The sequence below is a fragment of the Phaethon aethereus genome, assembly GCF_964289735.1.
Source record: "Phaethon aethereus genome assembly, chromosome: 1".
Taxonomy (NCBI): domain Eukaryota; kingdom Metazoa; phylum Chordata; class Aves; order Phaethontiformes; family Phaethontidae; genus Phaethon; species Phaethon aethereus.
In genome coordinates this window covers 157,702,373-157,718,758 of record NC_138575.1, presented here as the reverse complement: position 1 = coordinate 157,718,758, position 16,386 = coordinate 157,702,373, and the positions used below count along the sequence as shown (strand labels likewise).

At 40.3% G+C, this 16,386-nt stretch overlaps 1 protein-coding gene across 3 annotated transcripts in view; it reads right to left on the bottom strand.

The window, feature by feature from the left end:
* Positions 1–4,314: 4,314 nt before the first annotated feature.
* Positions 4,315–16,386, bottom strand: part of EFNB2 (ephrin B2) — a gene marked incomplete at its 3' end in the record, with an annotated part of 41,930 nt that continues 29,858 nt past the window's right edge. Inside the window, exons 3-5 of one of the 3 annotated variants that reach the window (XM_082013837.1) lie at positions 7,186–7,278; positions 6,313–6,426; positions 4,315–4,697 (exon numbers count right to left, since the gene is read on the bottom strand). In XM_082013837.1, coding sequence (XP_081869963.1) covers positions 4,315–4,697; positions 6,313–6,426; positions 7,186–7,278 — 590 coding nt within the window. The remainder of the gene's footprint in view (positions 4,698–6,312; positions 6,427–7,185; positions 7,279–16,386) is intronic. The other 2 variants (XM_082013839.1, XM_082013838.1) reach the window with 2 other exon arrangements.

Sequence of the window (16,386 nt, the reverse complement as noted above, 5' to 3'; positions counted from 1 at the left end):
TTAAAGTGACAAATGCAACTTTCCCCTCTGTAGACCTTCCCACCTGTTACTCCATGGATGATGACACCATTTATGCGCTGCTAACAAACTGAAAGGTGCTTCGCTTTCAAGATGACTGGGCTTTGTTGAGAAATGTAGTATTTATAGAATGAGAGAATTGGTTATCCTAGTGAACATCAGAGCAACGGAAGCACAGATCCTGTAGGAAGGCTTGCGTCACCTGCACGTGTTGGACCCCATCTCCCTTAACTTAAGGCACAGTAAACGATGCATGGCCCCAGTGAAAGAACCACGCAGGTGTTTTAACATTGCAGCACTTCTAATCCTTCGCCATTCTCCCAACACCTTCCATCTCCTGCCACTCCTCGCTCAGCCCTGCCACCCCAGGCTTGCCTCTCCCCCTCCTCAGGAGCAGCAGCAACTGCGGTGCCCAGAGGGCTTCAGGTGTGGTTTTTTCCCTGGCTCTGCCCTCAGTATAAATGCACTCCACAATGTCTAGGAACTATTTGTGTGGTTGTCATCTCACCTCCCAGATCATCCAGGCAACCTGGCTGCTGCACCTGACGGATGCTCACTGACTTCCAAGGGCAGAAGACCCTCATGTGTTTTTTAAAATCTGCTGAGATACATAAGAGAAAGTCTGGGAAAGAAGTAGGTTAACAGAAGTCAGTGTGTTATAAAGAGCTTTCTTTCCCATAAACCACTAGCAATCAGGGTGGTGAGACGGGGGGAGGAGAGAGGGACAGAAAGGTGGGAGGGAGGGGCTGAAGGAGGCAGGCTTGGTGGCTTGCTTATTTATTTTCATCTTTTAAAAAAGAAAAAAAAGGCAAAACAAAAGAAGAAAATACTTAGAAGGCAAGGTTTCCATAGGAAAAAAATATTTTATTTTTTTAAGAACAAATTCAGTTTGAAACAGAGGTGGAATGTGATTTTTCATAATTTTCATTTTCTGGGAACTAATTGCAATGTGGAACTAAAGCATATTTCAAACTTATGACCGGCTAGTTTTAAAACAGAACAAAACAAACAAACAGAAAACAACAACAGAAAACAACCAAAAAAAAAAAAAAGGAAAGAAGAAATTATTTATAACTCAAGCATAATACTGTGTTACTTACAAACTGGACAAAGAAATTCTTAAATAAATATCCATGGTACACATTTCAGCACAAATATGCGGCAATTTGGCAACCTTTTATACCTTTTTTTTCCTCAATACAGTGCAAAGGGGAATGACACTGCCTTTAAACAAGCTGTAGCTAAATACATTGCAAAATTCAAATTTTATACAAAACATCTTGCTCGGACTTTATAAAAAACCAACATTGCTCTATATACACAATCTGGTTAAGAAAAGCCATTTTTGTCTTGTTTTCATATTTGTTTTTTTTATTATTTAAAAAGGTGAATAAGGCTACTGTAACACCCCAAATCCATATACAGTAAATCTGAACTTATTTACAGCATCTTCACTTAGACATGATGGTGCAAATTCCAAGTCGGGTGACTGGGGATGATCATACAAGCAAGGCATTTACAGTAACTTTTCAAAGCTGGACCAACGTCAAATAAAGGAACAGTTGGTAGATTGTCATAATTCTGCACCAGACACAAAACAGACGCACAGTACATTTTTTTTTTTCAATTGGTTGCAGGTTGCTCAAGAGCAATTCGTCTGATTTTTTTTTCACAGTTTAGTACATATCTAGAATGTAGCCAACTGATGAAGCATAGATTTGATTTAATAAAAATCGGTATCAGTAAACCCCTCTTTTCCCTTCCTCCCCCTCCCCCAAAATAAAATCTTAATGACTTACAAGAGAACCTTGTATGGATGGATTCACAGAAAGGAAGGGTTGTTGAAAAGAATTACATATGTACTGTAGTTAGTCACCATGGTAACCTTCCACAGAACCATGGGTTGAGATTTTTTTGTTTTGTTTCTCTCTTTTGGACCAACATCCCAACATCATTTTCAGGTTCAGGAAACAGAGAGAGTGATCATATCTGTGACAGTTTTTTCTTTTTTTTTTTTTTTTTTTCCTTGCAGGTGCTCACCAGAGGTCTGAGAACCCCAAAATGCTTTTGCTACATTTTCTTTCCAAATCAGAAAGCAAAGTGTTACCATAGTAACATGACTGTGTTAGAAACGTCTATTTGCATAGCACATATAAAAGTAGAGTTTTTTTATTTCCTCCCCACGGTGGGAGCTTTAGGGGAATAGCCATGCTAAAGAGAAAACTTTAACCTGAAAACCCCCCTCTACGAACCTCAATGAAATCTACAGAACACATCAGCCCATAAGGCAAGGGAAAACACAACACAGAAAATAAATGCCGGCACACCTTGTCATTGTTAAACACGTGAGGGCAGTAACATTGATTTCCTGATATTTTGGGCCTTTATTTCCTAGTTTTCTCTTATGAGATTATTTGGATTTTTTTTTTTTTTTAAATGCTCTCACTGTTATTTTTTGATGGATGATGTTTTTCCCAGAAACAGGGTTTTTTAATGTTTATATATATATGCATATATAAACATATATACGTGTGTATATACATATATACACACACATACATATATGTAAAACGATGACAAGTTAAGACTATTTAATTGTCGCAAATTAATTTCACATCTTCTGGTGTAGATTCTGTGCAATCTCAAAATATATATTAGTAAAAAAAGCAAACCAAAACAAAAAAGTAAGAAAGAACGAACGAAAGAAAAACTCTTACTTTATATCCCTTGTGTTCTATACACCTATTATAAATAAGACATAGCTTCCTTCTCCATCTCAGTGTCATAATTTATTTTATTCTTACGGACTGCAAGAGGTTTGCCATATGTGCTTTAGCTTTGCAACAGAGCACCAATGAACTGCTGTGTCAGTCACAGTACCGACACTCACTGTGCAGGGACAGCGCTACAATAAACCAAAGTGTCAAAAGGCTCAGTCAGAAAGAATTTCTGTCTTACTTTTAGAGATGAGAAACGGTGGTTTGGTTTGGGTTTTGGTTTTTTTTTTTTTCCACAACTTTACCAGTGATAGAATTACAGCTCATTTGACCCATCAGTTTATAATCATCTTGGTCAGATTTGGCTCTGCTATTTTCTTAAATGCTTTCCCTGTGTTTAGTAAAATGTGATAGTATAGCAGCTGCGTCTGCTTAAAAGTCACCCAAAGCAGACTACGTTTTTGCTACAGCTCCAAAGCTGTATATTTTATTGCCAGTACCACAACAGCCCTGCCCTAATACATCCTCAGCGGCCTGCTATTGTCTTGTCCTCTCCAAGCTTCTTCATTTACTAACAACACCCCTTTGTTCTATTGTATTGAAGGTACTATTTTTTTCTGCACACTGGTATTTGATAACCATGAATTCCTTCAAATGCAGCCCTTATCCACTGCAAGTGTTATTGTGTCTCCTACTTGCCTCTTAGAACTTAGCATACCAAAGTGCTGTGCTACCTAAATGTTTCTGGTTTTTTTTTTTCCTTTTTTCTTCCCAGCTTCTATTTTTGAGGCAGCAGTGTTCAATTGCAACTGCAGTCAGCCCTTCCCTCCACCACCCAGTCCTCCTCTTGACTTTGTTGACAGCCTAACTTTTTGGCTGGAAGGCTCCTTACTATCAAACACAATTTCTATAAATGCATTACCCATTCGAGTGAGGCTGCTGTAGCAGATGGATGGAGCGTGGATCTCCAAACATTAATGTTCCATTAGTGATTCAGGAGGTGGAGTGAAAGGAAATCTTATGTGAAGGATGGCAGAGCCCCGGATAACAGAAACAAATGGAACAGTGAACGGACTAAAAGCAAGAGAACTTTAACAAGTCTTACTTAGACACCAAGGTCTGTGTGACAAATCCAGTACGCACTGAGAGAGACACACAAAAGTCAGAAGATTGCATTTCAAGCTTGATATATCCTAGAGCACCTTCCCAGGATGCCTAGAGCTATTAACATCCATGGATCACTCCATCTTCCCTTGGCTTTTGTACATGCCTGAACGCCCACAGCACATGGCTTTGAGGATGATGAATGTAACAAGAGTACAGCAATCAGAATGGGCATCTTCTACACAAAAGTCTTCCAGCTTTTAGTGAATACTTATTCACCGAGATAGGAATTCTACAGACTAGGTAAGCTGTCCAGCTCGCGTTCGGCTCCTGGAGAAAGAGCTGTCGCCTTCTCCCCCCCGTGCTTGAGTCAATGCTAGTGCACCAGGCGTCATCACAAACCCCAACAGAAAGCATTTGACCAGTGAGTTTCCTCTATGACTCAACTGTACCACAGAGTTGGCTGTGTGTTTTCTCAGACCTTGTAATAAATGTTTGCTGGACTCTGAGGAGGCATCTCTTGAACTATGTACACTGGATGTCCATAGTCACCGCTGACCTTTTCATAGTGGGGGCAAAAGACACTGTCTGCAGTCCTTAGAGGAATGATAATGTCACTGGGCTCAGAACCATTGTTGTTGCCACTGCGCTTTGGGGTGGCTAACGTACTAAGTGAGAGCGTTGTCGTGTGTTGCGGGGAATGCTTCCTGTGTCTTCTCCGGTACTTCAACAAAAGAACCACCAAAGTGATGATGATGACGATGAAAATGATGCACCCTGATGCAATCCCTGCAAATAAGGCCACCTCTGAACCCAGTATACTGGAATGCCCAGCCTTACTGCCATCTGTGCTAGATCCTGGAAAGAACGGAAATACAACAGACAAAAGTTATTGCCATTCTGCAACCCGTTTACGCTGCTTAAAAATGTGTAGAGTAAGCAAGACTGGAAGAATTAACTGACAGCTAAACTTTGACAAACCGATTACCCTGTTAGATAGCTAAATGCAAACAGCCGAAGTCAGCAATCAATATTAAACAAGACTTTGTGTCTGTTGGTCTCACTTTTGTGCAGCTCCCAAACCACCCTGTTTCATACATCATCATCCATCAGCAGCGAGGACTGGCACTGACAAGGCAGCCTTTGATGCACACCGCATCTGTTAAGAGATGTCGGTCAGCCCCGGGCAGCGGAGAGGGGTGGGATAGGACTGCGAGGGGAAAATAACACAGGGAAACGACAATTCTCAGGACAACTGGTACTGTGCAGTGTCACACCATTCTGCTATTTTATCTTTCGCGCGTTGTTTTAAGCTAAGCTGCCCTTAGTGCTTCTTTATGTGGACTGCTCTTGCTTGCACATGAAACACAGGAGCCTGAGGCAGTGCAGGAGATAAGACAGGCAAAATGGCTGTGGCATGTATCTGTATTAACTTACATTTACTTAAAAGAAAACACCACCATGTATTTGGTAGTCAGGAAAAACTCACGTGCTGAACAGCCTGTTGAATATTTGCTGCCGCCACCACACTGTCATATTATTTGTTGCAAAAATTAAATGAGTGCTCACTTGACACTTTCTCACTTGAAAATTTGAACTGACTTTCCCTCTCTTGATGCTCACTCAGAGGTGCAAGAATGCTGCCGATGCTGTGTCCATGTAACTGTGAACTTTTCCTACTGGAACCTCTGTAGGAAACGGCTGAAGCCTGAGCAGCAACCGCCATATCGAAGATTCATTAGCCCAGTAACTAATGACAGAGCTAGCAAGGGAAACTTGCAGCCATTTCAGGAACCTCAGAATCAACTGTCAGCAAGTTTTGCTTTCTAGCATTCCCAGTTCGCAGAATTTTCTTCCAGAGATGTTGGGTCTTAAAAGTTGAGTTTTTTTTCTTGTTCACCTGATGTCTGAAACACATCCTGAAGATATTTGTTTGGAACCATCTGTTTATCTTGTTTAGATAATTATTAAAAAAAAAATCTCTAAATTTAGTGAAAGACAGCCATTCATGTGTAGACTTTAAATGGTCAGTTAAAAGATCAGGACATTAATTATAGATGCCTTGAAATAAACTTTATAAATGGCTGTCGAGAACCACTTGATAATGTATTATACGGGAAGAGAAAGACAGAAAGACTCGTTCATCTGCCAGAGTACTAAATGTAAGGCAGCATTTACCATCGTAAAGCTGCTTAGAGAATGTCCTATCCAAAAACTTTCCTGTAAAATGAGTGATATTCTCACAAGATGTAATTAACTTCTACTGCAAAATGGAAGAGGAGAGAGAGCATCCGTTGCCAAAACTTGCAGCTCCCAGACACTATCCGCCAGAGCATCAGAACTGGCTTTTGCTTCATCTCAGTACAAAAACATTTGTTTTTCTGGCACTTTAATGGTAAAATAAAATGCGTTAGGGACAAAGGAGGAGACTCCGACAGAGCCCCATCCCAGGCGTGAGCCCCGCTGCACCTACCTGAGTGGTCCTTCACAAAGGGGCTGGTGGTGGAACTCTTCCCGTTGGTGCCAGCTTCCTGCTCGGGGCGCTTGGTGGGATCTGTGTACCGGGGCAGCCCCGCCGAGTTGGGATCTGGGAGAGAGAAAGACAACTCATGCAGCTTTGGCGCTTGATGGTACGGAGCCATATAAGCCGGCTCTAGGTACCTCGTGAGACACGAAATGGCTTTGAACAGAAGAATCTTTATGCAAAGGTCTGGGAGATATAAGTACATAGTTTTCTTTTTAAACCAAAATGGTTATATTAGTTATTTCAGAGGTCTAAATTGTGAGACCATCTGCAGAAACTATGGGGACTCCTGTGAGAGGCAAGAAAAGCTTTGCAGATGACATTTCAGTTTGACTGAGGAAGTTGATTGACTACTAAACCAACTTCTGCTTAGAAGAATAATTCTTTCTTCCTGCACAATAGGTTATCTATATGTGAAAGGAGACAATGAACAAAAACCTCTCTGTAATCAGAATTTGTAATAAGCAAACTATAGAAATACTAGCTTCCCTCCTTTCATGTATTTTAAATAATTTTGAACAGCGGAGTTGTGGCTTTTGTTTTTAAAATAAAAATAAAAATGACTGAAACACACTACTCCCAGGTGACCTTTCCTTCTAGGGATCTCTCCAATGAAGAGATCTTATTACACTAACACTCCTCCTGTAGAAATCTGTCAGTAGCTGAAGAAGAGAAAATAGCCTTTGCTTTCAGAATACAAGGGAGGAATGACCACACTAGACTTGGCTGGCTCTCTGCTCTACGCTGCTAAAAGAAGGATGAAACCTAAAAGGACACTGAGACTAATCAAAGTGATTTCATGAAACAGCAGATGGTCTTTACCTTGTCCAACTTTCATGAGGATCTTCATGGTTTTTGTCTGGCACACCCCTCCCTCCTGGTTATCCAGGCCCTCCAAAGACCCATTTGATGTTGCTGATTAAAAATAACAGAAAAATAAAAGAAAAACAAAAACAAATAAAAATCAGGAAATCAACAGGCAAAGTGATGTGAACATGAGCGTCTGAAAGCAGAAATCCTTCCAACTACCAGGACCTGTTCTTGTTGCTGGGGCTGACCTATGGAAAGTTGTGAAATGTTGAAAGCCAAAGGAATGAATACATTGGTAAGGTGTACAAGATAGACAAATGGAGGAACGCAGTATCGAGGTTGCAGATTTACCCACAACCATTTCTTCTATGCACAATTGACTAACTGACTGACTTGGATGAAAACACAGCACCTTGCTAGAAGGTGATGGAGTCAGCTGAAAAGGAAGCCCTGGCAGGCTCAGCGGAGCAATGAAAATTCACCCTCCCCCCCTCCCCAACAATATCTTTATAATCACCACGTTACACCTGCTTCCTCTATTACAAATCTCCTGCTGGAAGAAGTGAACGCATACAAAAGACCCAGGTGAAAGCAGAGATTCTGCAGTGATTGGAAAACCATTTAATATTTTAAAGTACAATCTCACTTTTCTCAGCATTGAGGAGCCTCCGTGGGGGCAGGCGGCAGGGGGGAATATGTTCTATTCTCACGGAAACCTTTTAGCTCGTACAAACAACCGGCTGCTTTCCCCTGTGTTTATACGGTTCTCGCGTATCTAGGTGCCGGCTGGAACCGCGCGCGCCAGCGCAACCCCGCCGCAAGCTGACGCTGCGATGTGATTTGAGCGCAATGCACAACTCCCTTGGAGGATCCAAAACGTTGAGTCACGCTCTAGGGGTGCGCCACCGCTGCCGCCCGAGCCAGCTGTTGGTTGCAAACCCCCAACAGCTGCTGGAAAATTATTTGGCAGCTCCCCAGCTGCGGGCACCAGCGCCACGCCGCGCCAGGCACCGGCCGCGTCGGCGTGCGTGCTGGTGTCCCGGCCGCGGTGGCAAAGCAGGCACGTCCGTCGACGGGGAGTCTGGCTTCGCTATTTAGGGAGCGTGGGTTTTCCCACCCCGGTTGTCCCAGGGGTGGAAATTTCACCATCATTTCTTGGACCTGCTTCTCCGCGGCCCAAAAAGCATGTACGAGCGGGTGCATGCAGGCGCGCCGGCACCCGGCCACCAGCTGGAGAAAACAAACATCAAATCGGAGATAACGGAGCTCGCTGCTCGCCCCGATGGTGGTGAACTGCTTAAGCAGCACTTTCCTGCCTCTGCCCCTCTCCTTTCAGCTCGGGATCTAATTCAGCCAGGGCTTCACACTGTTCGGATCTTTGTTTTTAATTCTCGCTCCTTCTCTGTTGCCTTCCTTGGGGATTTTCTTTCAAATGCAGCCTATGTATATTTCCTTTTTCCTTCACAATGTCTTTTTAGCCCCATGGCAGTATTTTTCTTGCTCTAATCTTCTCTCTAGCCGTAAAGATATAAACCCCATACCGCTGAACCCTGCTTCCTAGCCTTTGATCTACGTCTTGGTTTTGTTCCACTTCTGCCTCTTTTGTGACTAACTCGAATTACAGCCACCATACCAACTTCCCAAATTGTCCTTTCTTTCCCTAAAATTCCCTTGTTCTCATGCGTGGTCCCTCTCAGTTCTTCCTCTTGTTCCCTCATCCCTGTAAAAACATGACAATGGCCGTACGTGCAACTACTTCTTTTTTTTCTAACTTGCAAAAAGACTTTTTAAAATATAGAAGAGCACAATGAGTAATTTAAGATAAAAGCCGATCTGAAATGTGCCACTGCATTGCCAGGCTCAGAAAATAATGGAGACATATAGTTTTGTTTTCTTTTGTTTTTTTTCCACAGGGAAAAAAAAATCAATACTAAGAACCCGTTCTCGACATAAATCAAATGTGTCTTTGCTGAAAGTGTTTTTTATGACCTGTTTGCCAATGTACCAGCAGAAGGACAAGGAAAAAAGAAGCAGTAAAACCGAAATACCAAAGCTGAGCATCAACTCAAAGTGCAACTAATAAACACTGATTTTGTCTTGTGTTTTTCTGCTGCTCTTCGTTTGTTTTTTAATCGAGGCAATAGGGGCTCACATCTCCTTAAACACCTTCTACTTGATTTTAATTGAATCGAGTGCTGCTGCTTCTGAACATCAATGCCTTTTTATACTTTAAAGGCCTATCCATTTAACCCACAGAGCAGGAGACCTCAATAAGATGCAGAGGATGCAGTTTGACCTCAGTACAGAATCAGAAAGTAAGACGGCAAAAAGAATGCAAAATTACTTCAAATACAGTCTCCAAATGGGAAGGCCCAGCTGTACAATGAGTCTGGTTGTGTGCCTATGCGAGCGCAATCTGCCTCGCTTGCTTGCTAAAAGAATGCTTTCATAGCTTTGATGTCAGATGAATGAATTTGCAGAAGTATTCACTTTTTCCACAGTTCTTCAAGGGGTTTTCGGAAAGCCTACGATATAGCTCAGAGTACGGGCTGCTACGTCCTGAGGAACGGGGAAATTTTCAAAGAGGAGCATTTCAGTGACAAAGCAAAGTTTCCATCTCGGCTTCTCCCTGTAATTAAACTGACAATTACCCAAGGCCACGGGAGGAAATTATTTTTCAAAATTCATTAAGACTATCGAAATATAACCTCACATATCCCTAGTGTACCAGGAAGAAAGTGGGTAGTTTTAAACACATCGTTTCAAGCTTTGAAAAGCTGCATGGAGAAAAAGAAGTAATCTGAGACATCAGAGAAAACAGTGTTTCATACAGCTAATGCCCCTTGACAGTTCAGCGTGCAGAAGTCAAACACGGGAGTGAGTACAAAATACTCCTCAAACACTTGCCGCTGCCTTTCTATATTGATCTCCAAATTAAAATTATACCTGCTATCATGTAAGCTCCACCATTGCACTCACACTTCTGGAGGCCAGTGACCCTGTGCCTGGAGCTCTGCCCACACTGAAAGGATGTTTCAAAAAAAAAAAAAAAAAAAAAAAGCATCTCTGATAGGAGCTTTGGGTATAAACATAGAAACATAACACAAGTTTCTTGTGTCTAAAATGGAAATGTTACTCTACGGTGTGCTTATACGATCAAGTTTTAGGCCTTCCAGACAGTTTATTTTTATACACATATATGTAAAAAAGAACAGGTTTGGGGTTTTTTTTATATTTAGGTCTAAATATGAATATTTTTTACAGGCAATTACTCACACATGAACTACCATACATGGCGCTGTGCTGAGAAGACTAGATAGTACTTAAATATTAATATTAATAAACATAATTGATGAATAATATAAAGTTTCTCATGAGTATTTAATGTTCCCAGGATCCCACACTTCCCTTTGTATTAATACAGCAACACACAGGAAACTAAAAGTAAGTACGATGTTGCCAAACAGGTAGCAAAATACTTTTAAATCTTTTGATGGGTAGGTACCTCTGATTTTCTGAGACCTGTCCTACTCCACTGGTGTCAATTGCAAAACTAATAATTGCAGTCAAAAGCGCACTAAATTGTTCAGTCAACAGTTTATCCACACCTACAAATAAACATGTATAACTGCCCTAAAATCTCTATTACTTCGAAGATTTTCTGACAAAATCATGGTAATTTATAGGCAATGTTTACAGCAGTCAGTCAAAAATGATGTTTGAGCGCTGTATACACACTGTGTGTCTGCATTGCTTGAATACAACAGCAGCTGCCATTTTATAAGGAATATAAGTTTGGGGTTTCAACTTTCAGAAAAAAAATGACTTGTTGTGAAATTATGGCTAGGAGTCTGCTGATACATACTTACTTTGGAGAAGCTGGTATACATTTCTTCTCCTATGCACAAGAGGAAATGAAATTATTCAGACCAAAGCATTTCCTTTCAGCTCTGCCTTCCCTTCGTCAAAATACATACATTATTTAAAAAAACTAAAAAAACAAACAAACAAACAAAAAAACCCCCCACCCCACCCCCCCCAAAAAAACCCTGTAACTCATGTAAATAAATGTATGATGTTTTGCATTTATTTGCTTTTAAAACCTCACAAGAGTTGTTTATTGTATGGAAGGCATTAGTCATAAATGCAGAGGCAGGGAATCAGTGAGCGAAACAGAGTCAGCTGACAAGAATAGTTCCTGGCTATGATTCTTATACAGTCCCCATGGAGAGGAAGTAATATTACATTTTAATATGTCTTCATTTGATTGTTATTACCCTGCCTCCCAGGAGGCTAAGCCACTGCATGGATCTTGGCTGTTTTCAACCTATCAGGTTGGTAACATTGCTCTAATCAGATGGAGAATTAAGCCGCTGGATTTGTGCCTGCCTATAGCTTTTCATTCACAAAGAGATTAGAAATGAAGGCACAGTCACAAAAACTCAACTTCCTTCACTCCTAAAAACACACATTACAAAATGAAAAAATGCCATCACAATTACTTAAAAGAAAACACCAGCAGACAAAAATCTCAGCCTCTTAATTCTGCCACAATTATTACCCATACTTTCATGTTTTAGGATTATGAAAAACATTACCTACTTGCAAATTAAATGTCATATCCTTTGAACCAACACAGCTTTGTAACACATTTCTTTCTAGAGCTTGAATATGAAATGGACTACATAGCTGAAGAGAGAAATTATGATCGTTGTACTTAATTTTCCAGTGAAAACTAAATGGACCTTAAACCACAGACTATAGGAATGAATGAGCAATGTCAACTGGTGGGTGAGGGCAAAAGTGGTTTTGTCTCCCTTTGGTGTGCTGGATGATACAAGCCATTTGGCAATGTATCAAAGGTACGTCATTGACACGGTCATCAAAAATTAATTGGTGCTGGTGTGGATCTGTTAATTGAAAAATGAAAATTGCAGCTTTCTTTGGGGTAGATCAGTACTGTCCAAGAGTAGTGTTTTTCACAATTTTTTTCTTAAATACTGCTTGAATTCAGCATCAGAAAATAGGTTTCTCAAAATCAGAGCTAAATAAAATCAAATAACGCTACTCATCTCTACTTCTCCCCAGCTGTGCTTAGAAATGGAATGGAAAAGCCTTAACAGCAGCAAAGATCCATGAAAACTTTAGACCCAACAGTAGTAAGAAGTTCTTCTTAAAGCAAAGCTGCACTTGATCTCTCATGCACTCACAGGATTACTAAGCGCATGTAAAGCTTTTGAGGGTTTTTTATTTTATTAAGTAATAGAACACTATTTTGGCCAGGCACCGTGTGTTTGTGCTCTGACTGCTTTCATCTGCTTTTGGTCCTTTTAATGACTCTCTTAGTAAAGCACCGAATAAATAATTCTTCTTTCCCATAAATTATCTAAATTTATGGGACAGGTTTAAGAACACCAGAAATCACACACTGTGAAACCACAAATCGCAGATCACACATGGAGGTTGTTTTTAGACCAGCCAGGGATGAAGAACAAGGCAGCTGAGGTAATAGAAAGAGTGTTTTAATTAAATGAAATTAAATTCTTTTCTTTTGTCTCCACTTAGTAGCAATGCCAGATCTGCATGGAGATCTGAAACAACCAAAAAAAACTGTTCAGGCCACTCACCAAAGAACAGGTAGCTTGGCAAACACTACATTGGGTGAGCTGCAGAAAAGTTCAGAGAGAATATACTAATTTCAACTACTAGCAACTAACGGTTTAACCTTGCTTGTAGTGACAAAAAATGACACTCACACTGAAACTTTCACTTTAAAAAAAAAATTAAATTGTCTTCCAAAAAGTAACTATCAGCGGTCCCAAACCTGGACCACAAGTGCTAAAACTTAAATGCATTATGAGTAGTTGCAAAAAGTACTGTCAACATGTTGTCTGTGTTTCTATCTACAGACTGGAGATCTCCTCTGTTTAACTCTTTGTGATTCGACAATAAAATCACATCCTAACTTTTCTACTGATCTTATAGAGACAAAGGAAGGATCTTTAATAAAGATAAAAAACTTGCTGAATTTGCTCAATTAATACAATATAAGACACCAAGACAGTAACAAAAAATGTACAAAAATGGTTTACCAATATTTTTGCATTTTTCTAACAACATGTCTGTTTTTTATTTGTCCTACTTGCAAAGTCGAAGTGGCAGCAGAATTTTGAGGAGTTTCTCAAGCTACAGACCATTCAGAAACTCTCATTCCCTCAATCTTATTCCACACATTTCTTCAAATTAATTTTTTTTTTCTTAAACTAAACACTACAGAGCATTTATAAATACTCTTGAAGCCAGCCTTTTTTCCCTCTATCCACACACAAGGTAAAACTTCTGTGTGAGGGAGAGAAACAGAATTCTCCCTTCTTCTTTTCCACTTCTCATCCTTCTTGTTTTTTTAATTAAGTCCTATGTTGTATGTCTCAGGATTTATATCTAAACAGGATCCACAAATTATATTCTGCACAGCAAGTAAGCAGCAATGCCCTCCCCAGTCAAGCTAAAACTAGAACAAAATGAAGTAAAATAAAAAACAGGCCTCTTCTTGCCTGGAAGAAGGCAAAGGCTCTGCAGTGAAACTTCGTGATTCACTTTTCTAACCACTGCTCTAACTAAAATGTATCTTGTCCAAATGTGAACGCCGTGACTTGTGGTACTTAGATGACACTCATGATATAGTGGTCTTTATGCAATTCCCCATGAAATTCTCCACTTGTTTTCATATGTCAAGAAAGTGACAGATTTTATTACTGTTTCTTTTTTTTCGGGGGGGTGCAATGTGGAGGACACAAGCAAGACAGGGCCAATCAGTTCTGTACTGCAATATACCTTGGTATATACCAAGTGTTTAATTCCAGGCGCACCTCTGGAAATCCGTACTCTCCTTCCTGCATCTCGTGTCATCCAACTGAGAAGGACCACCCAAGTATTACACACAAACTAGGAGGAGAGTTCTTGTAAAGTTTCCCCCTTTCCTATATTCAAAATGATTCTCTTAATTCCAGGGACACGTGGCATCATACAAGAATACAGGTGGTAAAAAAAAAAAAGCCCTTTATGTCAACAAAGGCTTTCTATAAAGGGAAAAAGAGACAGTGAGCAAGATAGAGTTGGAAAGTATCAAAAAAGCTGTGAGCCCCAACTGGCTTCTGCTACCTATCGTTTCAAAAACAGCACCACTTTATCTCTCGGTTAAGGAATGCCACAGCTGAAGTGCACTAAACAGTAAACTATTTGCCGAGTTATTATCCATTACAGAAGGTCACAGCATCTACCCACCCACAATAAAATCCTACTTGCTTCACTACTGTTAAGTGTGCCTTTTCAAAATCCTCTTGGAATGATTCAGAGATCATAAAAAAAAAAAATTAAAAAAGGCACCACAATACTGTATCACTATGAATGACAATTTAAGTCTTTCATTACAGTTAAGCATTTCTAAAAGTATTTCAGTTCTATATTTCACATACTTTGCTAAATGTTGTCAGATAATGATCTACTGCACACATGGTTGCTTCTAGTTTACATAAACAAATTATATATTTGTGAGCGTTGAAGTAACTGTGGCAGATGTAAGCCCACTAATTATGATGTATTCAGCGTCTATCAGAAAGTATGCATCTAAAACAGATTACTAGTTAGTTAACTTCACCAACCACAAACAAGTGTTTTACGTAAGTTCATCCTTCCTCCCGGCACACTACTGGCAAAAGCCTCTCACGGATGGGGACAAATATTTCGCCGCTACCACAGCAAGCTTTGCTTAACAGTTCAGCTGAACAGAACTAATAGAATTAGTTAGTGTTCAGGTTACACTGATTGCTGCTAATGACAAGCAGGCTTGCTGGAAACAAAAGCAGAAGATTTAACATTAAATGAGGACCTATTTTCAGTATCATACAAACTCAACACCACTCTTCAAGGATGTTCATCTGCCTTGAAAATCTGGTTTCTGTCTGTAGCACTTGGATAAGAAAGGGTTATAGTGAAAGTTCATATTAAATAAATAACAAACCTCTTACTCATTCCACTGTCACTAATTGCATGCAATGATATTAATGACCCAGTAATTGCTATACGACTAGCACTGAAGTGGAAAACATCATTTTGAGGAAGAGTTCATCTCTAGGTGGTAGGACTTCACCAGTGACTGAGTTAATGCTTAGTGACAGTTTAGAATATAACACTATAGATGAGAAAATGTGCCACTCTCATGGTTGTAACGGTTTGGATGGACATGACGTTATTCGCTTTGACCACACAGAGTCCAGGAGTAACCCCAATAAAATGCCACAGTCAGAGCTTGCCCTATAGATGAACCACATTCCTTTCGGGGGAGATGCTCTGTACTATAACAATCTAGAGCAATTTTCCACATGTTTGCTTCAATAAAAGAATACCTTCATCTCCCGCTTTTACATCAAGCACAACAAAAGTCTGCTTTATTGCAAAACACAAAAAGCTATTTACATCATCTAACTATCCTTCAGCAACACAGAGTTTGGCACCTTAGTACTGAGATCAATTATGATACTACTGGATGACTGTGCACTTGGCAAAGATGATCAGAAGTTAAGCACTGTTTTGATTGCAGTGTTGTATTTAGAACTTTAAAATACCCACGGAGTAAAACTTAACACGGGAACATTGCTGAAATAAAGCAATCTGAATTTCCAAAGTGCTACAGGACCTCTAGTTCAAATACTTGCCATAAGGAATTAAGGGGTTTAGCTTCTTTAGAAATTACCACATAGGCACATCTCAGTCCATTTTAAGAAACTCTGATGGGACGGGTATGTTAATCCTCCAGTGTCTGGAATTTTGAAAAGTCATAACTAGACAAGAGTACTGATACTTTCAATGATGACATTACATACAGTCTGTAATATTTCAATAGTGTTTTAATAGTAGAACATTATTAAGTTGTTTTGCTTTTTCTTTTGCAACACAAATTATTTAATTAATGCCTTGATTCTGCTACTAAATCTGCTGTGGCAGCCTCTGAACAGCAGGTGGAATGGAGCTTCAGCACAGGCTGAGGCCAAACACCTGGAAAGCAGCTTTGCAGAAATGGCACTGGGGGTCCTGGTGGACACCACGTTGACGATGAGCCAGCAACACACCTTTGCGCAAAGGCGGCCAACAGCCTCCTGGGCTGCATTTGTCAGGGCACTGTCAGCAGGCAGAGAGAGGTGATCCTTCTCCTCT